At 49.5% G+C, this 23,439-nt stretch overlaps 8 protein-coding genes across 8 annotated transcripts; 1 reads left to right on the top strand and 7 right to left on the bottom strand.

Annotated features, from left to right (window-relative positions):
• Positions 1–1,071: 1,071 nt before the first annotated feature.
• Positions 1,072–4,177, top strand: BC939DRAFT_439759 (Septin-type guanine nucleotide-binding (G) domain-containing protein). The gene is made up of 8 exons (XM_051554000.1): positions 1,072–1,187; positions 1,328–1,424; positions 1,516–1,644; positions 2,586–2,667; positions 2,774–2,911; positions 3,025–3,142; positions 3,249–3,441; positions 3,559–4,177. Exons 1-8 carry the CDS (start codon positions 1,161–1,163, stop codon positions 3,732–3,734), a joined length of 960 nt encoding a protein of 319 aa, XP_051415966.1. The 5' UTR covers positions 1,072–1,160; the 3' UTR covers positions 3,735–4,177.
• Positions 4,178–4,210: 33 nt separating this feature from the next.
• On the bottom strand, positions 4,211–5,669 carry BC939DRAFT_439757 (purine-nucleoside phosphorylase). The gene is made up of 3 exons (XM_051553999.1): positions 5,597–5,669; positions 5,364–5,447; positions 4,211–5,067 (listed from the first exon to the last, which is right to left on the bottom strand). The coding sequence occupies exons 1-3, from the start codon at positions 5,612–5,614 to the stop codon at positions 4,267–4,269; spliced, it is 903 nt and encodes a 300-aa protein (XP_051415965.1). The 5' UTR covers positions 5,615–5,669; the 3' UTR covers positions 4,211–4,266.
• A 26-nt stretch (positions 5,670–5,695) lies between these two features.
• Positions 5,696–7,093, bottom strand: BC939DRAFT_439756 (uncharacterized protein). The gene has a single exon (XM_051553998.1). The coding sequence runs from the start codon at positions 6,824–6,826 to the stop codon at positions 5,858–5,860; it is 969 nt and encodes a 322-aa protein (XP_051415964.1). The 5' UTR covers positions 6,827–7,093; the 3' UTR covers positions 5,696–5,857.
• A 2,213-nt stretch (positions 7,094–9,306) lies between these two features.
• Positions 9,307–11,024, bottom strand: BC939DRAFT_301349 (uncharacterized protein). The gene is made up of 3 exons (XM_051551383.1): positions 10,107–11,024; positions 9,872–9,999; positions 9,307–9,762 (listed from the first exon to the last, which is right to left on the bottom strand). The coding sequence occupies exons 1-3, from the start codon at positions 10,987–10,989 to the stop codon at positions 9,361–9,363; spliced, it is 1,413 nt and encodes a 470-aa protein (XP_051415963.1). The 5' UTR covers positions 10,990–11,024; the 3' UTR covers positions 9,307–9,360.
• Positions 11,025–11,817: 793 nt separating this feature from the next.
• Positions 11,818–15,642, bottom strand: BC939DRAFT_439751 (MCM2/3/5 family-domain-containing protein). Its single transcript, XM_051553997.1, has 9 exons — positions 15,259–15,642; positions 15,053–15,176; positions 14,639–14,954; positions 14,340–14,528; positions 14,118–14,244; positions 13,835–14,011; positions 12,839–13,730; positions 12,182–12,749; positions 11,818–12,050 (listed from the first exon to the last, which is right to left on the bottom strand). Exons 1-9 carry the CDS (start codon positions 15,491–15,493, stop codon positions 11,925–11,927), a joined length of 2,754 nt encoding a protein of 917 aa, XP_051415962.1. The 5' UTR covers positions 15,494–15,642; the 3' UTR covers positions 11,818–11,924.
• Positions 15,643–16,470: 828 nt separating this feature from the next.
• Positions 16,471–18,818, bottom strand: BC939DRAFT_439749 (pyridoxal phosphate-dependent transferase). Its single transcript, XM_051553996.1, has 2 exons — positions 18,323–18,818; positions 16,471–18,011 (listed from the first exon to the last, which is right to left on the bottom strand). The coding sequence occupies exons 1-2, from the start codon at positions 18,647–18,649 to the stop codon at positions 16,686–16,688; spliced, it is 1,653 nt and encodes a 550-aa protein (XP_051415961.1). The 5' UTR covers positions 18,650–18,818; the 3' UTR covers positions 16,471–16,685.
• An 852-nt stretch (positions 18,819–19,670) lies between these two features.
• Positions 19,671–20,565, bottom strand: BC939DRAFT_301265 (uncharacterized protein). Its single transcript, XM_051551382.1, has 3 exons — positions 20,320–20,565; positions 20,138–20,216; positions 19,671–20,060 (listed from the first exon to the last, which is right to left on the bottom strand). The coding sequence occupies exons 1-3, from the start codon at positions 20,399–20,401 to the stop codon at positions 19,847–19,849; spliced, it is 375 nt and encodes a 124-aa protein (XP_051415960.1). The 5' UTR covers positions 20,402–20,565; the 3' UTR covers positions 19,671–19,846.
• An 872-nt stretch (positions 20,566–21,437) lies between these two features.
• BC939DRAFT_439744 (uncharacterized protein) lies at positions 21,438–22,762 on the bottom strand. Its single transcript, XM_051553995.1, has 2 exons — positions 22,191–22,762; positions 21,438–22,075 (listed from the first exon to the last, which is right to left on the bottom strand). The coding sequence occupies exons 1-2, from the start codon at positions 22,425–22,427 to the stop codon at positions 21,593–21,595; spliced, it is 720 nt and encodes a 239-aa protein (XP_051415959.1). The 5' UTR covers positions 22,428–22,762; the 3' UTR covers positions 21,438–21,592.
• Between the last annotated feature and the right edge of the window lie 677 nt (positions 22,763–23,439).

Raw genomic sequence — 23,439 nt, 5'->3', positions numbered from 1 at the left:
AATTTTGTCTGACTGACACGCACTCGCATGCAATTTTCCCAGGAAATGTCGCTACGGATTTAATAGCTATTTTCCCGTCCGGCAGTGCCAGCGGGCGAATGTCATAACAAAGATGCAAGATTGTCAAGCATTTTTCTGATTAGAATGAGTTGCTGCAACAGCGATTGTTTGATTACCTGCCTGATAACGCGTCTCATTATCCACCAAAACGTCGTCTTTCCTGGCACGCTTCATTTGTGAGTTCAAAGAATCCAGCTGACCTTTTTCGTTTTCTTTTGACGTGATGCTTCTTCTGTGCGCCTCTGAGGTGAATGGCGCCATATCTCTACATCTCATATTTTAGTCCACTTGTTCTCGCTGAGTGTCATCCCGTTTTTGTTGCACATAAAGAATTCCACTGTGAGTGCGAGAGCAATTCAATGTGGAAGGGGTAGTAACCGGATGATGTGGCTACGACGCGTCTCGTGTTGCAGTGCCTCAACAACAACAAAGAGAAAAAAAAAAAGGAAGAAACCACTGCTTCTGTTCTAATTATTCTTGCAGATTAAGAAGAAAGAGATAGGAAGAGGCAATGAAAGAAACGAGCGGGCACGAGAACCAAGTACTGAAAAGTGGTTTGTTTTCTTATTGGACAAGACGCGTCCGTTTCGTTCATGTCACCTAGTAACGCGAACAAATTCTCAAAACTTCATTAGGACTGACCCCTTCCATATTTGTAAGATGGATAGAAAGCCGCACCTTCTCATATCAGTTTTATTAAAGCTAAAATGTACTCGCACTCACTCCAAAGTCTTCCTCGTCATCATTTCTATCAGCAAGCAACACGGCTTCCCCGTTTTTAAAAAAAGTTGCGCGAGGATTTGCATGGGTTTAGTGCAGGATGGAAATCTGATTGGAGCCTATTGGAGGTGAGAAGGCAACCCGTGCGATGATGCGTCTTCCCCTCCTGGACCACTTTGAGCAGCAATTGGTCCTGTCCCACAACACAAACTGGCATCCTCCCATCCTTTGCTTCCTTCTCCTTTCTTTCATCGTTCACCATCAGTCTTCCCTTCATCTCCACACTCTCATCATCTCTCTCTTTCTCTTTCTCTCATCCACATCTGTCCTCTCTCGCTCTTTGTCACCCACTCCCCTTCTAGTCTGAACTACTTTTCATCATGAGCCTTGACGCAGAACAATCCCAGGTAAGAGAACACTTCTTGCCACCACATCCCATTGCCGTCTCGCCCTTACTGTCTTTGTTGCCATCTCCACGTTGCCATATCCCACTCAATTGCTTCTCAATTACTGATTGATACACCTTTTGATATCGTCTCACCTCTAGCCTGTCCTCCAGAGCTATGTCGGCTTCGACTCCATCACATCCCAGATTGAAAAGAAGCTGCTTAAGCGCGGTTTCCAGTTCAATGTCATGGTCGTTGGTGAGTCCCGATTACAAATGTCGTATCTCATTTCCTGATAAGCGCGAGAATCGTACCTAACGTTCTCTATCTTGCCTTTCCTTATTAAAAGGTCAATCCGGCTTGGGCAAGAGCACGTTGATCAACACCATCTTCGCCTCTCATTTGATCGACTCCAAGGGCCGCACCCAGCCTGATGAACCCACCCGTCAGACCGTCGAGATCCACTCCTTCACCGAGAGTAAGTCTTTCTGGACAAAAACAAAAACGCAATCTAACACCTCCTGCAGACAACACTCAACAATTTCCATCTATTGTTGGCGACTGTATTCGGGTCAAAAATGGCCTTGGTTTTGTTCAGGGGACCCCAGGGCAAAGGAATACACTCTACTGAAGTGCGTCTTTCACGCTCGTTTCCTCATTCCTTCAATGGCCCTCCATATACTCCTCAACCTCCTCTCTTGGCCTGGTTCATTTCGCACTCGCTCTATTTTTCATTTACACCCGGTTTGGGTTTTCTGCGTTGTCTCTTTTTATTGAAATCTCTTCTTTATTTCCGGCTGGGCTCTCTCAGCTCGACTTAATTTTGTCTTTGGCTCTGGAAGTTGAGCGAGCTCGTTTCTGCCCTGCGAAAAGAAATGCACCGGTCCTTCTCTCTTTCTGCAGCAGAGATGTATCTTTCGATATAACTGCAGAAAGAAGGAGTTGATGGGAAGAGACCTATTGCTCTTTAAGCATTTTTTTCTTCTTTCTTTCTTCTGCTGCCGGCAACAACTCGAATCGCAGGAGAGTGGGACAAAAGGGCTTACAGAAAATAGGAGGGAATATCAAAGGAAGCAAGCACCGGCAGCAAAATCAGAGCAAGGAGCCACAGACACACATACACATAATTGGAATGGACAGATTGAGAGCCACGGGGCTCGTCCCTCTCCTTCCTTTTGGGATGGATGAACAAATCAACGCCACCTCATTCTCACTCTCACCGAGCTTACGCCACTGGTGGCAGCATGGCTGCCGGGGAGAGGAGTGGGTACTCAGCTCGAACCTAAACCCAGATCCTAGTTGTGCACGGATTAGATCGTCTTTCGCGTGTTTCTTTCAACGCGGCACTAACGCAGTGAGCGCGTACTAAGACCATTCTGACTAATGATATTCACATTCTTGTACCCTTTCGCAACTTAGCCGTGATTGAGAACGGAGTCAAGTTGAGACTCAACATCGTCGACACTCCCGGATACGGTGACCAGGTCAACAACGAGAACTGGTAAGCGTCCGACTATTGCTTGCCCTGTACCTTCCAGGATTGTTGTGCATGTCAGAGATATGTGAAATGCGATCTCTAACTTTTTTATTTTTTGACAACTTTACAGCTGGGAGCCCATCATCAAGTACATCAAGGACCAGCACTCGTCCTTCCTTCGCAAGGAGTTGACTGCCATGCGTGATCGCTTCATCCAGGACACCCGTATCCACTGCTGCCTGTTCTTCATCTCTCCCACTGGTCACTCGTAAGATTGTCTCTTGCTCTTTTTTTGTGCTTGCATGCATTTGGAAGGGCCTAAGAAAATGCGTGCTCACAAAAAAATAATAATCTCCTCTATTTATGGATGGTGCTGGATAGATTGAAGCCAATTGATATTGTTGTCCTCAAGAAGCTGACCGAGGTCGTCAACGTTGTCCCCGTTATTGCCAAGTCGGACTCCTTGACTATTGAGGAGCGCATCGCGTTCAAGCAGCGCGTATGTTTATGAGACCATTATGCACTCGGCAATCTGACGTTGAACTCAACCCATGTACCTGGTTACTAACAGCGCTTTTTTTTTTGTTCTTGTTTCGAACAAATAGATTAAGGAGGAGATGGCTTTCCACAGCATTAAGCTATACCCATATGCATCTGATGAGGATGATGACCATGACCAGGCCTTGAACGAGAGCATTCAGGATTTGATCCCCTTTGCTGTAGTTGGATCAGAAAAGACCATCATTGTCGATGGCAAGACCGTCCGTGGTCGCCAGAACCGCTGGGGAGTGATCAATGGTAAGGGAGCAAGATTCATTCGCAATGCGTGTCCTTTCCTTCCCCCTTCCCTCCCCTTTTTTAATGAAGAGTAAAGACTAATCGGAAAACATGCTTTGGTTTTGGAACAACGTCTAGTCGAGAACGAGAACCATTGCGAATTCATTCACCTCCGCAACTTCTTGACACGCACTCATCTGCAGGATCTGATTGAGACTACGGCCATGATCCACTACGAGTCATTCCGCTCGAAGCAGTTGCTTGCCTTGAAGGAGAGCGGTCAGCAGCAACAGCAGCAGCATCACCATCATTAGACATTGACGAGGATTTGACACACTTTTTTTTAAACAAAAAGCAAAAAAAAGAAAAAAAATCAGCTTTTTAACTAGAACTGTCCTGGAAGAGGAAGCACTATGATACCAAGGGATACGACGAGGAGGAGGAGGACGACGACGACAATGATGAAGAGGAGGGCGTAACAAAGGACGCGCGCGCGATATATATTTTTTTTTTCCTTCTTTTCTTTTTCCTTTTATTCGAACCCTAACTAATACAGTTTTTATTTTATTTTTTTGAAGACAACATTTGATGTTCATTTCATGGATGTTGAGGATGAGGTGGAGTTGGAATGGTCTTGGTTTCTGGCAAACAACCTTCTCAAAACCCTCATCCTTCTCCCTCTCCTTGACTTTTTTTTCTTTCATCTTTTGTCAAAGGTGTCCGAAAATAAAAAATAAATACAGCAAAACATTATAAATTACAAGGGTCGAATTAACATCGTTTGCAGTAGCAAGTCTCTATGTTGTCTTCTTTTTTACTTTATTTTTTGTCTTGTGCTATCAGCATTTAGACGGTATAGTATCCAGGGAGGATGTACTCCAACTTCTGAACAACCTCCTTATTGCGCTTCTCGGGCACCGTCATACACGCAAAGCGCATGCTTCCCTTCAGCCCTTCCGTAGCCCTTCCGCTCTCGATCAAGTTCTGCAGCCCCGGCAAGATGGCGGCGAGCAATCGCTGAGCATTGTTCGAATTGGCCTTCAAGTTCGCGACCACAGCCTCGACCGTGACGGCCTCCTCATGCTCCTTCCAGCAGTCGTAATCCGTCGACATGCAAATCATCTGGTACGCAATCTCGGCCTCGCGCGCCAGCTTAGCCTCGGGCAGGGCACTCATGTTGATCAGATCGCCGCCCCAGGCACGGTACATGTGGGACTCGGCCCGGGTCGAGAACTGAGGGCCCTCCATGCATACGAGGGTCTTTTGACGATGAAAGTCTCCGCCCTCGATCACCTCGCGCTGCTTCCAGATCTCGTCCTCGAGAACGGCCGAGAAGGGGTCCGCAAACATGGCATGGGCCACGATGCCGTCTTCAAAGAACGTCGACGGACGGATCCCCTTGGTGCGATCGATGATCTGGGAGGGGAGAACAAAGTCTCGGGGCTTGAGTTCTTCGCGCAGGGAACCGACGGCGGAGAAGGCAATGATGATCTCGACACCGAGGGATTTGAGGGCTGCGATGTTGGCACGGCCGGGGACCTCGGATGGGGTGAGGTAGTGGCCGCGGCCGTGGCGGGCTAGGAACGCCACATGCTGACCAGCGCTCGTGCGGGCAATGACGATGGCATCACTGGGCTTGCCCCAGGGCTGGTTTGGATGGAAGAGTGGCGTCGTCCGTCGGTTGTATGGGATGTATGTCCATGGTGGTTTGGGTTCATATGTTTCATGAATAACGAGGATCGATTCAGGTACAAAGAGGAGGGGGGGAAAAGAAGAGGAGGGGAAGGCGTAGAAGGATGTGAGCACATGCAAAAAAAAAAAAAAAAAATACGAATGTTCACAGGCTGGAGTTCGTTCTTTGAAACCTTGAGCTATGCAAGGTATGGATGGACGCATGGGTCCGAATGGACAAAGAACACAGGCGAGCAATGAGAAAGACTTACGGTCTCAGGGTTGACCTCGGCAACGACCTCGAGACCCTCAAGGTTGTAGAGTCCACTGCCACCGATAACGGCAATCTTAACGGGCTGTGCAAGAAAAAGAAAAAGAAAGAAAAAAAAAAAAAAGGGTGTGCAGTAGAAAACAAATGTCAGTCTTCCTCTTCTTCTTCCTGTGTCATCATGCAAGGAGAGCAATGGAAAAACAACAACAAGGCTTGTCCAAGAAGAACACTTGCCAAGTATGATTCGGCCATGCTGAAGTGGATGCAAAAAAAAAGAAAGTAATGGAGAAAAGAGGGTGAAGCGGTCAGGTACCGGCACCCAAGTCGTCCTTTGTGCTTTTATGTTTTTGTTTTATTTAAATTTTTTTTGTATGTCCGCTATAAGAAACAGTTGCATGGGACTGCGGAATGGCCTCATTCGCCTGTACAAATGAGCACAAACCACTCCACTTCCATCATAGACGAGACAACTGTGTACGTGCAGCCTAGATACGCTTAGAAGAATTCGAGCTTGCTCTCGCTAAGGGCACTGCCCAAGAAGATCTTGCCGTAGACATGCTTGGCCGCCTTATCCTCGTCCTCCTCCTCATCATCATCATCATCATCGTCGTCGTCGTCGTCGTCGTGGCGGATAAACTTTCGGCCGTGCTTCGAGTGGACCGTGAACTTCCCGTACTCGATCACACTCTTGCTGTCCTCGGCTTCAACCACTTCGGCCTTTCTCAGCAACGAACCAACCGCGAACTCACCCAAGAACTTGTCCGAGACCTTGGCAGTGGCCTTGCCGTTGGTGCTGCTCGACCTAAGACTCAACTTGCGACCGTTAACCAAGTCAATGGAGGTGTGGACATGGCCGGTTGAGGAACGGGCACGAACAGCCAGCATTCCGGGAATGGTGCTGCACTTGCCATCTTTGTCGTCGTCGTCGTCGCCGTCGTCAGAGGCCTCGGTGACATGCAGATCGATCGAGCCAGCATGCGAATGGAGGAGGATCAGATGGTGGGTTCTTGGATGCCCCACCCCACCAATATCCTTAAAGTCTTCATCGTTGTCTTCATCGTTGTCGTCGTCGTTGTCGTCGTTATCATCGTGATCACCATCATGGACAACAACAGCGGTGGTCTTCGCGTGCAAGTGGACGTTTCCGACCGCAGCACTGACCTTGGCAAACAGTGGGATACCCTCCAAAGCAGCCTGAAGCGAGCCGACCGAAGCACCACCGGTAACGACCTCAGCGACCAAAACATTGGCTCGGACAGCACCTGTCTTAACCTCACCGACGACAGAGCGGAGGATAAGCTTGTTAAAGGAGACGCCCTCAACGTCGTCGACCTTGGTGGTCAGGACAACACCATTGATCGTAAGATTGTAGTGGTCATCTTGACTGGCTGGCAGTACAAGTTCGACATCGATGAGAGCACAGAAGCGCTTGTAATGGTGCTTGCGGTGGTGGGAACGGTACATGTAGTCGCGGGCTTCCTTGTTTTCGTCTTCGTCATCGTGTTTAGGGTGCTTGCGGTGATGCTTCCGATGATGCTTGTGATGGTGCTTACCATCACGAACATAGCGGTCAGCCCAGAAGGTAACCTCAACATCGTGCTCGTGTTCGACGTACTTGAGATGGAGACCGTGCTTCTTGTGGTGGCCCTCCTCTCCTTCTTCGTTATCGTCGTTATCGTTGTTATCGTCATTGTCATCGTTGTCATCATCATCATCATCATCATCATCATCGTCGTCATCGCCGTTGTCGTCGTCGTCTTTATCTTTATGATGGTGGTGAGTCTTGGTTACTTTGGCATGGATAAAGAAGGATGGGATCTCGACTTCGCCGGAGCGGACAACAACGTTGGACATGAGATTGCCCTTTCCAAAGTTCAAATGGATGTTCTTGTGGCTGGTTTTGATCACGGAGGGTCCGTCCCATGGGACGAGTTCGCGAGTGCAGTCGCTGCCGACCATCTCCTCGGCGGGGTTGAAGACCGAGGCCATTTGGTTCTCCACTGCAGAAGAGGGCCTGAGCGGCTCGATCTGTCTCCCATCCCACGACGAGTCCCACTTGTCGCTGTCCTCGTCGCTGCCGAAGAAGGCAAGGTAGACCCAGACAAGGAGGGCGGCGGCCATGAGACGTCGGAAGCATTTGCGAGCCCTGGCCTTGCGCTGTGCACACTGCTCGCTAGTGCAGCGACCATGAGAACGGAAGCAACCGAAGGGGCCTCGTCTGCGGGCAGGGAGATCGGGAGTCTCGGGGTGGTTGCTCTTTTCGTTGGTGGGGAGCAGAGGGACCGCGGCCTCGCTGTCAGCGGTGGCGGAGAAGGGAGGGGGCGGGGCGCGGTTGTGGTCGTGGTCGTGGTCGTCGATCATGTTGACCTTGACGTCCTGGGGATAGCCATGGTCAGCCATGGTTGCGGTAAGTCGTTGCTGCTGTTGCTGCTGTTGGTGCTGTGCTGTAAAAAGAAGAAGCAGAGGGAGAGGAGGAGGGTTGGCGGCAAACGGTGTGGGAGCAGAAGAGGATAGCGGGAGAGGAGAGGAGGGGAGGGGAGGGAGGGGGCCCTTTTTATTATTACGCCCGTCTGATGCAGACCGCATACTCGACCGCACCTTTTCCAACACATACTCTCTCTCTCTCTCTCTCTCTCTCTCTCTCTCTCTCTCTCTCTCTCTCTCTGGAAGAACCTGCAATGTCTTGGCATTTCCCCCGATGGCGTAAACCCATGGCTCGATCTTTCTTCCTGCTTCCTGCGTCCCCATTGAGGGGCGTGCTCTCCTCGCTCGCTGTCTCGGTTTGGTCCTGCTGCCCCATAGGGAGTCCGACGCGATCGAGGACGTCCCTAGCGCCCTCCCCCCACGCCTCCCGATGGACTGATTGGGCATGTCTGGCTATCTCCCCCATCCATCCGCTTCAAGGTGACGTTAGCCGCCTGCGCAGCGGCATGCGCCTAACAGCGCACGATTGGTTCCCAACACACACACACATTCTCCACTAACCTCGTGCAACAGTCCCAATGGATGGGTTCACATAGACCCATCCGCAGAAACGCGTCCTAGCCGCTCGACCACGCCCACTTTTCCACCAGTGTCCTGTTAATATATTGAGAGGGACCGTTAAAAAGAATAGACCCTTATTTTATATTCCATTTTGCTGTGTTTGTGCAGGCAAGTGCGACGGTAAGTTTACCCGCTCCATCCAATCACCGTGAACCCAAAGCGGGCACGCCCGTCCCGCAGTCTATGTACCACCACATCTCTTTCAAAGACGCGCGTCCTCGATCGACACTGGACGTAAACGCTGAAATCATAGCTGTCGTCCATAGGGATTCGTGTCCCCACTGGATGACGCCGCCTCCACGTTTTGTTTGCACCGTTTGAAGGAACTCTTTGTGGTTCTTGAAAGAAAAGGCCCCCTTTCGGCGCAGACCGTCTCTCTCTCCCATTCATTCTATCCCTCGGGGGAGAGGGGAGGAGGGGAGGAGGGGAGAGTACAGGCAACAAAAGCCCACCATTCCCTTCTCTCTCTCTCTCTCTCTCTCTCTCTCTCTCTCTCTCTCTCCCCACCCCTCTCTTTGTTATTATCCTCCACAAGACATGTTCTGTGTCGCCCTCCCTCATTCGGGTCATTAACGTCTCTCGGCGAAAAAAAAAACCCCCCCCCATTCATGCACCTCAAACACGCGGCTTTGAGTTAAGGTCTGGTCGGTACAGATTACTTGAGCGATTCATGGGCGGCAACGGACGCTCCTGATTGAGAGGCATACGGTCGGTCCCTTGACAGCGTGGTCTAGATATAGCTACTGATCAGATCCATTCCCAGGGTAAGAAGCAGCAGCAACGAATCCAATGCAAGTTATCTACAAACGGAAAAGCAAAAGGTCTTCCCCCCCCCTTCAAGCGCGTCAGATGAGGACAATCCTCCCCCCAACTGTCCCCTCTACCAAAAGGATCAAACAGAAGGTTTATCTTTTTGTCTTTATTTTATTTTACTCTCGGAGCAGTTGACGTGATCAGAGCATCACCCAGGGATCACTCGCGGCTCCCGCTGATCCAGATGACCCTCCAGCCCCTCCTGATCCCGTCCCTGATCCGGCTCCTATCCCTCCTCCGTCGCCTCTCATCCCTACACTTGAACCCGCTCCTGCCGCAGATCCAGGGTTTGCTGTTGATCCTGGCCCATCTTGCCCAGATCCAGTACCCGTGCTAGAAGGATGGCTTCGAAGGATGGACTCGATTCTCTCATTCTTCATCATCCTCAGGTGATACACCTTCTTCAGGTCCCGATACTGTCGGATGAAGCTCTCCTGGTCCAACTTGCCCTCCCAAAATGATTCTGACACAGATTCCGACAGTTCGTCCGACTCTGCTGCTGCTGCCCGTAGTTTTGACTGAAGCGTCTCTGGTTTGAATCGCTACATCGAAGTGAATACAAGAAGCAGAGTCAATTAAAATCATAAAAAATAGAATAAAAAAAAATAAAAAAAGGCACTGCCTGTTCGAAAGAAGGAACTGCAGACCTACCCAAAGTGCGTCTTGTTGTTGTTGAAGCCTCTCCTCCAATGTCTTTTGAAGCTGCTTCGCTATTTCGTGGCCCTCCGCTGTGCTCTTTTGAAGTTCCGCCATTTCTGACTCCAGCATCAACGTGCGACCTACGACACCGCATTGAGATAGCAACTGTCAGTGCCAGGTTACAAGTGAGCACCGCAACTGAGAGGCCCCAGCGGCTGAAAAAAAATAATAATTCTGCTGCACTTACGAGCGACATTATCATTCCCATGCCACCACTCCCGCTTGAGTGTCCGGCTGTTAACAACGACCTCCAACTGATCGAAAAAGTGCTCGAACGCAATAGGACTTTCCAACAGTTCATCGATTTGTTCCGCCGAGAGCTCCATGACAAGGCGTGCCTCCGGTGATAGGGTCGTCCCATAAACACCTGAATTAGTGACGTTATTCGACCGGGCCTGAGCATGGTGGCCCGATGTATCTTCTCCTGAACTTGAAGAACTCATGTAACCACCAGACGACGATGCTCCTCCTTGACCCGTATGGTGATAGTGAGAGCCGTTTACATTCGAATAAGATGTTGAAGAATGATTACCAAACTGACCAAGGCTCTTGGATCGGATTCCTGGAATGGGCGGTGGTGGTTTATGTGAGTACTCTTCATAAGCTGGGTTGGCGTTGGTGTTGCCGCCATTGTGGGTATTATGGTTGTTCATAGTCGTTACGTCGTCGCTGCTTCCACCGCCTACAAGAACGCCTGTCCTCTGAATATTGGCGACAATCTCCTTGACAATCCTGCCTAGGTTCGCATGAGTGGACCAGCCGCCAGGCATCAGTCGTTCATGTCCGGTCACTGTACAGGGTGTTGTCGCCCCATTAACCCAAAGGTGTCGGACTGTTGGCTGAATAGTGAGCCTGGGCTCGTCCTCAGGAAATCCTGGCGGCAGATAGATGGTTAATGTTGCTGTTGAAGGCCTTGCGCTTGATGTTGAGTCGTTATGCCCTGGTGAATGATGGTTGCTGTTCATGGACGAAGAAGGTGAGAGTGGCGATTCTGGATTGTTGGCAAGTTGAAGTGTCAATTGAAAACGACTGTCATCGTTGGGAGTTACTCGTAGCTGTGGCAGCTCCATAAACAGAGACTCGATTTGCTTCCGTCTTCTACAATGCCAAGATCGAAATCAGGTTGGAAGAGGTCACTATCAGTCTACTTGTTGTCCTGGTTTGCTGGTTTCTTGGCAGTGGCAAGCCCGCCTGCAGTCAGCAGGCTCAAAACGGCAACCACCACGAGAACACACTAACTGCTGTGTCGAAAAACGTCCTGCTGTGCCTCTACAGGGTCATGGCCACCCATCGGTAGAGAATCGTTCATCCTGGTCCAGTCTGATAGTAACATATACGCGCCCTTTCATTGCATGCCATCCGTCATTCCTTTGTGTGCTTCCCCCGCCAAGCTTGACCTCTATTGGATAAGAAAACCTTAAAAGTAGACTCTGCCATCGTCCCTTCAAGTCATTTGAAATGAGAGCGCAGGCTTGGCGGGGGATGTGCTGGGCCACATTCCTCCTGGTTCCTGCAGGTTCGCATCCGAGTATCCCTGCGAATCCCAGGGTGTTCCAGGGTACTCCAGGACATTCCAAGGTATTCCTGAATGTTGTCCTTGACATTCGTCTCGAGGCACAATAAAACGAATAAGAGATAACCCAGGTAGTGAGGGTTGTCAGCACTTACGGAATCGAGTCATGGTCATTGTTCGTTTTCCTGCCCCAATTGGCGCCACTGAGCAGTCTGTCCATTCGTTTATTAAGAGTAGGTGAAGATAGGAAACCAAGGAGAGGAGTTTGCTGAGAAAAAGAGAGAGAGTCTGAAAAGGAAGAGTAAGGTGCGGGTCGATGGCGATTTGAAGCAAGAAAGGAGGCATTACGGCCAGAGTGACGTGTTCTGGAAGGTATTAATCATTTATCGCGTGTTGAGTCCCGCCGAAATATGTAGAAAAGCATTATTATTTTTGTTTTGTTACTTGGTCTACAACGCTCGCAGTGATATCTGAAAATCACTTGTCCTGTCCCTACTCGCGTTCCTGTCCGATCATCAGCTTCTTGATGACACGCATACCGCGCTTGCCGCTGACCTTGATATACTGCTGCTGTTCCAGTTCCGAAAGTACCCTCGAGAACTGATCCTCTGACACAACCTGCAAAGAAAAGAACATAGTATAGCAGAGCAGTTAAGGCAAAGATATGTTAAAGACAACGCGCTAGAAAGGAACACAGTGACATATACAAAAAAATAATAATAAACGTGGCACATTCCTGTTACACGTACCACTGTGCTCTGAGCATTGAAATCTGCCAAAACATCCGCCCAGCGGAGCGACACCTTGTCCGTCGCGTTCAACAGGTTTAGCAGCTCCTTGCGCATGTCCTCGAGATGGCCACGATCGTACGAGCCCTGGCCTGTCGTCAACAAGTCCATGTCAAGCAGTCCTGTACGAGGGTCCATTGCCGACTCCTTCAGACCTTCACGGATCAATCTCGACGCCTCCTCAACATCCTCTTTTTCAACCATTGGTGAAAGACGCAGCTTGGCGCGCGCCTCTGACAAACGGATCATAGACTCAAGCTGTCGTGTCGTGGCTGTAATCTGCTTACCGCCACCCAATTTTCTAAGATCCAAATAGCACTGGATAAGAGTCGAGCCAGCATCCTCACTCAAGACTGGATGGCAGTGGTTACGCGCGTAGCTGATATAGGAGGTTAACATATCGATGGGAATGATATGTGTGCCTCCAGTTTCGGGTGCATCCTCGAGGTACAGGGACAAGATATGGCGTGCCAAACGTCTGTCGCTTTGTTCGTTGACAATATCCAAAACCAAGTAGAGCAAATCGAACCTAGATTGGAAAACAGCAACGAGTTTTGTGAGCTTGCAATGCTTGCGGATGAACAATCGCCAGGCCTGCTGCGAAACAAAAAGACTCACCTGGAAATGAGAGTAGGTGGGAGATCAATGTTATCAACCATGGGCAACCTGTGGTTGTACTGGGAGTGAATGGGGTTGGCAGCGGCCAGCAGTGATGTTCTGGCGTTCAATGTCGTGATAATTCCTGCCTTGGCCACAGAGACCGTCTGCTGTTCCATGACTTCGTGCAGCACCGACCGCGTTGCATCGGACATCTTGTCAAACTCATCAATACAGCAGATGCCTCCATCACTGAGAACCAACGCACCACTCTCAAGGACTAGCTGACGAGTATCCGGATCCCTGGTGACATATGCAGTAAGACCCACGGCTGAAGACCCCTTTCCGGATGTGTACACTCCACGAGGCGCAATCTTGTGAACGTAGGTGAGGAACTGCGACTTTGACGTTCCTGGATCTCCGACTAAGAGCACGTTGATATCACCTCTGTAACGTGGTGATCCTGCCTTCTGGAATGTCTTATTCGTGCCTCCGAACATCTGCAGCAGAACTCCTTTCTTGATGTCATCGTGCTCGAAAATGCTGGGAGCGACCGACCGAGCCAAGGTTTCGTACAAATCGGGCATTTTAGAGACTTCTTGAATCTTGGCGATCATGTCCTCGCTCTGAACGTCAATTTCATCACCGCCCTGATATGTTGGCTTCTTTCCATTCTGGCTTCCAATGTCATCATCGATCGCCAATCTCCTCTTGTCCGTCTTTTTGATGTGAACAACGTCCAAGTACGTCCTGTAAAGTGCCTTAATTGTGCGCTGCCTAGGGTTGACTCTGACTGGCACTCCTCTGAATACGGCAGTAATTTCCAGGCGGTCACCGGGCTTGCACACATCCACCAAGTCGTCATGGACTACCAGAGAGATACTCTGAGGTGTCTGTCCGTCGGGAATAGACTCTGAAAAAAAAAAAAAAAAAAAAAAAAAAAGTGGGAATAGTCAGTAGTTGGTAGATCCAATGACAGCATAAATTGACGAACCAACAATTGCTTTTATTCCTTACCTGGCATCTCCTGCATGCGGCAGACTTGCTTGTCAGCATATTCTCCCCGGTTATGGATCAAGGACATCGAGTTCAGGGCTCCACACTCCTGACGAGGGCATTTGGTGGGTTCAGTAATACGACCGCGATCGGCCTCCGATGTGACAGTCTGGTCGCAAACAAGACACTGGAAGAAGGCTAGAGTATAGAAAGACAAAGCACGCTGTTTAGTAAGAGTCGAGCGCAATTAAAAATTCGGAAAAAGGTTGATAAAGTCGCTCAGGCATAATCGAGCACAAGCTACCTTTCTTCACATTCGGAATGACACTGGATGCACGCAGCATAAGACCCTTGACAGTGACGAGACGATCAATGTCCTCCGGCCCAAGATCACGAGTATTGACAGTCTTTCCGAGGCCGAATGGACGGATCTAAAACAGCAGAACAAGTTCACCATGCTTAGTCCTGCAGTCATAGCCTGTTCCTGCCGTCCATGTCCTTATCCATGATGCAGCAGAGCACATACCATCAAACTGTCGCCCCCAAGGTCAACTTCGGGATGCTTTTCGTCAAAGTACTCGTTCAGCGTGAAATCCAGGAGTGGCAGAACCTCAGCAGGATAATCAATCAGCAAACTGTGCAGCTTGATTGCGGGCCTGTACGCAAGAAGATTTTGGCAGTCGAGGTTGAGCTGGCGCGTGTTGGTGCGAGCCATCTATTAAAAAAGAAAAAAATAGGTTGTGGTTGAAGCGCTGCGTTAGGACCGCTGATTCCTGGAAATAAAAACGCATACGTCTGCTCCTTGGTTCTGTTGTAAGCACTTGCCTGGTCAAGGAGCTGAGGGTAAAATGGTCTGTTTTCGCTCTCGGTGATAGTCTGAACATCCGGATTCTCCTTGACGATCCTGTACTTCTGCTTGAAGTGCTCCAGAAATTCCTTGAAGATCCTGATGACTTCATTGATTTCGACCGCTGTGCCCCACACAACCTTCACCACCTGGCTTGGATCATAATCTTGCGATGGAGGGAACGGTGTCGAGGGGAGCTCGCTGATGGGGTCTGCTCTGCTAGCAAGATGGCGCGCAACCTGAGGGCTACTCACGACATCGTTACGACGTCTCCTGGGAGTCTCTGGCATGCCGCTATTGCATGCACAAGAGTAAAGTGTCGAGACATTAGAATGCGCGAAATGATGGATTATCGGTCACGACAACGTCTTTCTCACAGGATTCCCCCTTACCCACGTCCTTCGCGAGGAGTACCATAGGAAATATCAGATCGCAGATTGGAAGATACCAGGTGGCTGCGAGGAGGAGGTGACGAAGGTAACGCCATACCAATGGGCGACGAGGCATCTTCAGAAGCTGTAAAAACAAAAGGGGTATCTTTTAATTAGCGGTAATCCCAAACTTCACGCTAAGGGCATTTGTAGAAGCAATATATTACCCATATGGCGTCCAATTGGCGTTTGCGCATACTGTCCAGGTTGGTACACAACCTGGAAACCGGGGGCGGTAGCGAAGGGCAATGGCGAAGAGATACCAAGTCCGGGTGATGAAGGATACTGGAGACCAGGCGAAGAGGGAATGTCTGAGGAGAGGTTGTCGCTCCTCTGAGGCGTCTGTGACATCCTGCCAGCGCGAGGAGTACGAGGAGTGCGTGGAGTAGATGGTTGAGACATGGCGTGTGGTCGTTGACAGGAAGGCTGAGGTTCGCTTTAGAGGAATAGTTGGCCCGTCGCCCAGGGACTTTAACAGGTTGGAAGAGGATGTGCCTGCTGCCGATGAGGATGAAGGAAGAGCAGGGGCAGCAAGAATGATAGACAGGTCGGTCAACACACGCAGGGACTGTCGTGTTTGTTTGTTGTTCATTTCATTTATTCGTTTGGAATGAGACGCGTCTCGTTAAGGGTACCGGCATATTTGGTGGCAACGATCAGAGCTGCAACGAGCCGGCATACTCAAGATGCGTTCTCACCACCGCCATGCCGATAGGTTCTGGCTGTGGGAGATTTCCTTTAAACAACCCTCTTTGCCTTCACGTCAATTGACAAGGTCTGAGCGATATGCGGTGTAGGTTAGACACTCAGGCGCAATGATTTTTTCGATCAAATAATCATATCCTTGTGATTCAGAAACCTCGATTTACCCCTCCTCAACACCAGCAGCAATTGTGCTTTGTGGAGTACCATTTGTGCCGACCTGGGAAAAGTGAAGAAAGGAAAGGGAAGGGCCGCTTCCCGAAAGTGAAAAGTGACTGTCTGCACAGTGTCTACCCTATCTAGAGGATCCAATTTGCTCCTTCTTTCAAACCCCACCCACACACAGACTGCTTCATCCCAATTGAGCACCCAACTGTACCAGTCACTGTTGTCTCGAGCCTCAATAAATAGTCGGCTTCGACTGCAGCCAGTAATTTTTTTCTTCGTGCGGCATTTACGTCTCGGATCACCGTGTTGCTCACCTCGCGTGATTGGGCTTTGTCTCCCACTCTATCGCTTTGTTCGAGCGTCATTTCGCAGTCAAGAGCAAAGACCTTGCCAGGTTTTGCAATTTCTTAGCGCCCATTCCTGGTGCAGCGTCCAGGCACTTCTTGTGCCCAGGACTTTGCATGCCCCAGGAGGGCCGGTAATTGCTATATCTCTTTCATTATCTTTACAAAAAAAAAAAAAAAAAAAAAAAAAACGAACCAAAACACACATTTTTAGTCATAGCTAAAAGTGTAAACAGTTGGCGACAACCAAGGGTTTATTATGTCGAATGAGTGAATGTTATTAAGAGTGAATACTTGTACGTACTTGAAAAGAAGCAAAGAACAGCAAAAGCAAAAATGGATAAAAATAAAATAATAATAATAAGATAACGCTATCGGGTCTAAACCTCCATGCCCATCTCCAATGCCTGACGGTTGCTCATCTTCAGGCCAAGAATGTCACCGACCTCAGAGACAACACGCAGGACAAAGTCCAAATCCTCCTTAGTATGCGAAGCAGAGACGCAGAAGCGGGCACGAGAGGCGACAATCGACGTTGCTGGGAAACCGACAACGACGACCGCCAAATCTCTCTTGCGGCACTCGCGCGAAAACGCAGGGATCTTGGCAGGGTTGAACAGAAGCAGAGGGATCACTGGGGAGTCACGGTCGCCATAGATAATAAAGCCCATCTTGCGGAGGTTACTGCCAAGGTAGCGCGCGTTCCATGCCAATCGGCTCAGACGTTCCTGACCAGCGTTGGTGCCGTCACGGCCCATGATGGACCACATGCTAGTATAGATCTGCTGAAGGACAATGGGTGACATCGACTCGCCATAAACGGAGGAGTGGTTCACGAGACGAAGATGATCGATGATCTCCTTGGACGCACAGATGTATCCACCAGCAGCACCAAAGGACTTTGTGAAGGTACCCATGAGAATATCGACTTCCTTGGGATCAACGCCATAGTAATCGCACACACCACGTCCGCGGGGTCCAATAGCACCGACAGAGTGCGCCTCATCAACATACAGATGGAACTTGTACTTCTTCTTGAGCTCAATGATCTCGGGCAACTTGACAATAGATCCTTCCATCGAGTAAAGACCCTCAACAATTAACAGAATATTCTTCCATGGGCGGTGAGTCCTGGGCTGACCCTGGGAGATGGCATCGCGGAGGACGGCCTCCAAATCTTGCGTGTCGTTGTGCTTGAAGACACGGATGTAGGCACCAGAGAGACGGGATCCAAAGACAAGAGAGTTATGGTTGAGCTCATCAGAGATGATCAGGGAGCCCTTGGAGGCCAGACCGGCAATGGTGGTACTGTTGGTGGCATAGCCCATCGAAACTAGGAGAGCAGCCTCCTTGCCCATAAACTCGGCGACCAACTCTTCAGTCTTGGTGTGCAAATCGAGAGATCCAGACTCCAAACGGGTTCCGCAGGACGAGGTTCCGTAGGTATGAACGATCTCCTCAACGGCGTCAGCGCAGGGGCCAGTTGACTGAGCGAAACCCAAGTAATTGTAGGAGGATAAATTGACGGCCTCCTTGAGGCGGCCGGTGAATTGAAAGGTGCGGCAGTAATCGTTTGTCACACGCTCCAACATGTTGATGGTTCTGCCAGGGACCAATGTCGTTGGCACAGAAAAGCAATCCTCGATACGCATCTTCAGGTTCCTTGTCCAGAACGAATCCCAATCTGAAGTCAGGGCGGCATATCCCTACATGCAACAAGAGAAAGGCGCGCACGAGTGAAGAAGGACAGGAGTATTAGAGGTCGATACAAAACAACGCAAATACAGCCGAGCAAATAAACAGAAAAAATAAGAATCTTGGGCAACAGCCCTCTCAGGCATAGAGGGGAAGCGAACAATAGAAAGAGTGCTCTTCATCTGATTCCAAGAGAAAAAAATGATGGTGCTACAGCGCAGTTGTTGTTGCAGTTTTTGTTTGTTGCAGAGGGTCGAATCACAATACAACAAGAGCACTACACTGTACTGGTTGCTCAAGCAAGATGATCAAGCAGACTTACGTTGGAGGGCATCAGATGCGCGTACGCTTTCTTGTTCCAACGGAAGCCGTAAAAGTCGCGGACATGGCCGAAGAAAGAAAGGATGATGTAGGAGAGATAGGTAGTGATGAGGTAGAAGTATGGAGGCTCTTCCATAATGTCATCATACGAGGTCTTGAAGAGGGCCCTGTTCTTGGACGAGGACGAGAACCCCTTCCAGTAGAGCTTTTCCTTGGGCTCCTTCACGCTGAGTGCCTCCTGGAACTTTGCATGGTGCTGTGAAGAGAGCGGCGTGGCCTTGAAGCTGACGGGCGACGTGGCCACGGCAGAGCGGGATCCTTTGCCCATCTTGGATGAGATGGAAGTGTGAGTGTGAGAGTGTGAGTGAAAGAGAGGGTTGGTGTGGGTATGGAATTCAGTCAACCGTCAGGAAGGGATGAAGAGAGAGGATCGGAGAAGAAGAAGAAGGAAGGGATGGGATGGGGATGATGATGAGGGGATTGAAAAAAACAAAACAAAACAACGCAGAAGGGAAATCATTTACTCCTTGAAGTGCCGACCATCCGTAGCCATAGGAATGGTGTGCCTCTGACCATACCGGGCCTAAGCAAGACACTTCGGAGTGTTTTACATCCAATCTCTCCAACCGATGACCGACACTGACGATCCTCCTCAGCAACGCTCATCGAGCGCAAACGATGAGACACGCTGTTGACTGCCAGTACCATCCTACCGGATTCAAGCCTGGCTGGATCTTCCTGCTCCAGATCGGGTCCCGTACACGGACCCCTTCCCCCCCAGCGGCAGTATTACAGCACCATGTATTTATACCCATAGACTATATGATTGTTGACTATTTGGCTATTCCTTGTACGTGTTTTTTGGCGAAGAGAAGGTCCACATCTGATTTGCCAATTGCATTCCAGGCACCCTCCTCCACCTCTTTTTTTTTTTTTTTTGGCTTTTTGTAAAAGAGTTCGATTGAGTCCTCCCGTCGAATTGAACCAACCAGCAGGCAGCTTAAAGAAGAATATAAAAAACACGACTTTCCCCCCTTCTCCCCTCCTATTACCGCCAATACTACCTATCGACACCAACTGTGGAGATGTCTACTTGGTTCTGCTTGCATTATGGAGATAGTTCGTACGCTTCAAAGCCGTATATATATTCTGTCGAGCGTATGGTGTCATTGATGCACGACCGTCTAGATCGTTGGACTAACTGAAGAATGCTAGACCGTTGCAAACATGGGCGGCTACGATCGATCACGATAACCTATTGTATACACGCTACTCAAGCATTGCGGGCGCTCGACTTTATTCACTCCATCTGGTCCTAGCAACAAGCAGTCGCCAACCGGCTCCTTAACATAAATACGGTTATGATGCCATGCAATGATCATCATAAACACACCACGGATGAACTGCCCCAAGCGTATACCCCAGCGCCGACGTAGATTGTCAACCACCATCGACCTAAAATAGGGCTAAGATTAACCTACTGATTACGCCCCCATTCGCCTCCCTCCGTCATGCCTGCCTAGTTCTAGGTGTCATGTAGGTTTGCCTCAACCTCACTCGGATTTGGACCCTTGCCCATGTTCTCGCCAGCGCCGTCACCTGGTGCAGTGACACGCTGAGGATGGCCAGGGAAATCTACCATCTGGATACTCCTGGATGGCAGCTTGCCCCCGTCAACACCTTCGATCGATACATCAGCACAGTTTTGATAATACTGAGGTAGGATACTCGCGACCCATCTACAATTTCAGAGCACGTTTAAGTGTTTGGTGTCCAACAGGAAAGGGGGTCTTCGATGAGAGAAAGAAGTACTTACGACCAGACAAAGAGACATTGGTTCTTCTTCGTGCAGGAGGGTACGTTACTGGGAATCTTGACGGGCCATTCGTAGTACGCTGGTGGAGAAATTGCAACGAGTTAGAAAACGTGTTAATAACGCAGCCGCATGCATCCTTCCCTCTTCCTCCCCTCCTTTTTTTTTTTTTTTTTTTTACTTACCATCGGGACATGACTTTGTATATCGACCGATCAGACGAAACGTCTTCCCACCATCATACGAGAGCGAAAACTCGCACTGCATTAAGGATCATTGAGCACACAACAAGAGTATCAGTCAGTGAACAAACCCTTTTCTTCAGAGCCCTTCGTCTCCGTATCACAAAAAACAGAGCTTCATTCGTTGCTACCATCAGCCGAGTATGAGCAAGAACAGTAATTCATTTCCTTTTGGTCCTTACAGTGCCTCCGCCATGTCGGGCTTGCGGAAACTCCCGGTGACGGTCTTTGACGGGTTCGGGTTGCGTCCGCATGGCCTTGGCACTCATAGACGACGCAGCAAAGCGGACAGGGATGACCTGGCCGGCTTTCATCTCCGTAACTGGACCAGGCCCAAACCCTCCACAGGGAAAGCTAGCGCTCCAGACCCTGTCTTTGTATCCTATAAAAGTCTGCATTTAAATGAGAAAGAGGAATGTGAGTAGGTAACACAAGAGCGCAACGCTCAGCGTGTAAGCTTTGTGCTACTGTGAGGTGAGCATGAAGTCTTACGTGAACATGACCGTTGTATTGTCTGGTGCCATAGCCGCCTCGGGGTGTGGGGTACAGCATGGCCATATGTGCCATAGTCGAGCTCACCAGCAAGGCGAGAACCAGAACTGCAGCTGCACACTTCATAATGAAAATGAGAGCGAGGAACTTTGATGCAGGTATATGTGGTATGTAAATGGCGCTCCAACAGAATGGAAGAGACTGGATGGTGCTTTATTTGATAGGGAGTGCTTTTAGCGTGTATCGTTATTAATATTAGAAAGAGAACATGGAGCTATGGAGCCGACTTGCGGCACCATTTATATGTCCACGCCTGGCCCCGGCTTTTTTTTTTTTTTTTTTTTTTTCCTTCCTGGAGGCGGCCAGTCTCAAGCATTGGATAGTAAAGGCATAAGTGCCTAGTGTCTTGATCAAGGGCAACAAGGGTGCCTATCTAGTCGATATCCCTTGTAAACCCCCTAAGAAATAGGCGAGAGCCGTGCCGAGGGTTCTTTTAATAGTTTATATTTGGCCAGATGTAAACATATCTCTTTCCTTGAACTTTCTTGGTATTCCATAAAAATAACATAGGCTCGCAAACATTTGTGTCCCAAACAATTAAATTTTATTTGGATCATCTCCAGCATTGGAGTGTGTACCCATGTCTATCAAGTCTATGAGCACAAGGAAGAGCTGCGGTCCACGCGCCACATTCCTTTCTATGCTTATTTTATTTTATCGTACTTTACTTCTGGAATTTGCCGCTCATGTTGTCATTGACCTCATTCTTGATGGGTCCCTTGCCCATCTTCTCGTCATAGCCATCGCCTTGTGCTGTCACTTTCTGCTTATGGTTGGGGATATCAACAACCTGAATGCTCTTCGATGGAAGCTTTCCGCCTTTCACACCAGCAATCGTCACATCCGCGCAGTTGATGTAGAACTGTGGGACGTTCACCGCAGTCCAGGACCACACAAAGAGGCACTTTCCGGGGGTGTTGCAGCTGGGAACGTTGGCGGGGATCTTGACGGGCCACTCATAGTAGAAGTCAGGGCATGATTTCGTGTACTGACCAATCTTGTGGAAGGTCTTGCCGCCGTCGTAACTGAGAGAGAACTCGCAGAATCCACCACCGTGACGAGCCTGGTTGATCTGCTTGCTGCCAGTAGGCTTGGCAGGAAGGTGGTCCAAGTTGCTACCCTTGAGTGCTGGACCCCAGAATCGGACCTATTTTCAAAATGCAGGGAGTTGTTCAGCATTTTGTGTGTGTGAATAAAAAACCATGTTGCTTACAGTGAACTGCACGATGATTAGAGTGAAGGGAAGGAATCGATGTCCTTACGTTGAGGGTTTGTCCAGCCTTGAGTTTGGTGACAGGTCCCATCTTGTTGTAGCCGTTGCAGGGCATGGTGCGGTGCTTATTGAAATTGACGAATGCATGGACTTCGGCATCGTACTGCTTCTTGTCTCTGATGCCTCCGCGCGGCATGGGATAGAGAAGAGCCATGTGGGCGGTGGTCGACTCGATCAGCACCACGACGGCTACAAGGCATGCAGCCCAGAAACGAAAGGTGGTCATGGCTCAAAGGAAGATGCGTAGTTTGTTTGGAAGGTGTCGTAGATGAAGAGACTGATGAGAGGAGTAAGAGTAAGAGGCGCAACGGTGTCTTCGGGAGGGATGAGGTGGTGGCAGGGGTCGATTTGTGTGGGCGGGGGGGGGTAAAGAGGACAAGAAGGAAGGTGGAGGGTTTATATATTATGGATATTGCACCTTGCCGGTCTTCGGGGCCATCGACAACTGACGCCCAGACCTGAATTCTCTTTGGAAGTGGCATATTCTAGTCTTTTTTGGTCCATAGAGTTAAAAAAAGATGAGCCGTCCCCTCATGCCATAGGTTTTCCTTTTATTATTACCGGCTCAGGAGATAATTGCTAATATATGCAGGATGAGCATAGAGCAGGACTATGAACAACTGGAGCAGGCAAAAAGGGAGAGCACCCGGTACGCCCAAGCCGCTTGTCCAGCGAGCGCCAAACATCTGGACTCCATTCGTCACATAATCAGGCAATTGATGGACTATATCTCCGTGCAGCGAATTAAAAGGCGGGAAACCATACATGAAACAAATGAAAAAAAGAAAAAAGAGAAAAGCACTATCACACAAGAGATGCAGGTACAGGGTTGTCTACGCAAAAGGGACAAGGGCATCCTCTGCCTGGTGCAACCCTCGGTTCTCTTTGCCTTCATTCCGGGGAATTACTGCAAATGCGCGTAGCCTAGGGTGCATTGCTGGGAAGCTATGCAAATCCCAGGTGGTGTGTGAGTCAATGCATTGTACGTATCTGCATGGACGTGTAGATCCATTCGTGTAGCACAGATCACGTCAGTCCGCTTTTCTTTTTCTTTTTTTTTTTCTCACAGTGCGATCAGTCCATCATTCGCTTCCATTCCAAACACCTCCATTCATTCCTTCATTCATCCAACCAACCCGAACCTCAGCTATGGCCCTCAATCTCGTCTCTCAGAGCAAGCACTTCGGTGGCACCCTCTCCAAGTACTCTCACCGTGCCACCACCACCCAGTGCAACAT

The sequence above is a fragment of the Gamsiella multidivaricata genome (genome assembly GCF_025024155.1).
Source record: "Gamsiella multidivaricata strain RSA 2152 chromosome Unknown BC939scaffold_8, whole genome shotgun sequence".
NCBI lineage: Eukaryota > Fungi > Mortierellomycota > Mortierellomycetes > Mortierellales > Mortierellaceae > Gamsiella > Gamsiella multidivaricata.
The sequence above is the reverse complement of the archived record's forward strand: the minus strand, read 5'-3'. Positions and strand labels throughout refer to the sequence as shown.

Bases quoted from the DNA above. Each gene is read 5' to 3' on its own strand.
- BC939DRAFT_439756 (XM_051553998.1), bottom strand. From the start codon at position 6,826: ATGTACCGTTCCCACCACCGCAAGCACCATTACAAGCGCTTCTGTGCT.
- BC939DRAFT_301349 (XM_051551383.1), bottom strand. From the start codon at position 10,989: ATGGAGCTGCCACAGCTACGAGTAACTCCCAACGATGACAGTCGTTTT. The intron at 10,000-10,106 runs GTAAGTGCAGCA...GCGGTGTCGTAG, and splicing joins TGGGAATGATAATGTCGCTC to GTCGCACGTTGATGCTGGAG. The intron at 9,763-9,871 runs GTAGGTCTGCAG...ACTTCGATGTAG, and splicing joins AACAACAAGACGCACTTTGG to CGATTCAAACCAGAGACGCT.
- BC939DRAFT_439759 (XM_051554000.1), top strand. From the start codon at position 1,161: ATGAGCCTTGACGCAGAACAATCCCAG. The intron at 1,645-2,585 runs GTAAGTCTTTCT...TTCGCAACTTAG, and splicing joins GATCCACTCCTTCACCGAGA to CCGTGATTGAGAACGGAGTC. The intron at 2,912-3,024 runs GTAAGATTGTCT...GGTGCTGGATAG, and splicing joins ATCTCTCCCACTGGTCACTC to ATTGAAGCCAATTGATATTG.
- BC939DRAFT_439751 (XM_051553997.1), bottom strand. From the start codon at position 15,493: ATGTCTCAACCATCTACTCCACGCACTCCTCGTACTCCTCGCGCTGGC. The intron at 15,177-15,258 runs GTAATATATTGC...TTGTTTTTACAG, and splicing joins GCCAATTGGACGCCATATGG to CTTCTGAAGATGCCTCGTCG. The intron at 13,731-13,834 runs GTAAGGAATAAA...TTTTTTTTTCAG, and splicing joins CCGCATGCAGGAGATGCCAG to AGTCTATTCCCGACGGACAG.
- BC939DRAFT_439749 (XM_051553996.1), bottom strand. From the start codon at position 18,649: ATGGGCAAAGGATCCCGCTCTGCCGTGGCCACGTCGCCCGTCAGCTTC. The intron at 18,012-18,322 runs GTAAGTCTGCTT...TGTTGCATGTAG, and splicing joins CGCATCTGATGCCCTCCAAC to GGATATGCCGCCCTGACTTC.
- BC939DRAFT_301265 (XM_051551382.1), bottom strand. From the start codon at position 20,401: ATGCAGTGCGAGTTTTCGCTCTCGTATGATGGTGGGAAGACGTTTCGT. The intron at 20,217-20,319 runs GTAAGTAAAAAA...TTTCTCCACCAG, and splicing joins TACAAAGTCATGTCCCGATG to CGTACTACGAATGGCCCGTC. The intron at 20,061-20,137 runs GTAAGTACTTCT...CTGAAATTGTAG, and splicing joins CAATGTCTCTTTGTCTGGTC to ATGGGTCGCGAGTATCCTAC.
- BC939DRAFT_439757 (XM_051553999.1), bottom strand. The intron at 5,068-5,363 runs GTAAGTCTTTCT...CATCCAAACCAG, and splicing joins CCGAGGTCAACCCTGAGACC to CCCTGGGGCAAGCCCAGTGA.
- BC939DRAFT_439744 (XM_051553995.1), bottom strand. From the start codon at position 22,427: ATGACCACCTTTCGTTTCTGGGCTGCATGCCTTGTAGCCGTCGTGGTG. The intron at 22,076-22,190 runs GTAAGGACATCG...TTTTGAAAATAG, and splicing joins AGGCTGGACAAACCCTCAAC to GTCCGATTCTGGGGTCCAGC.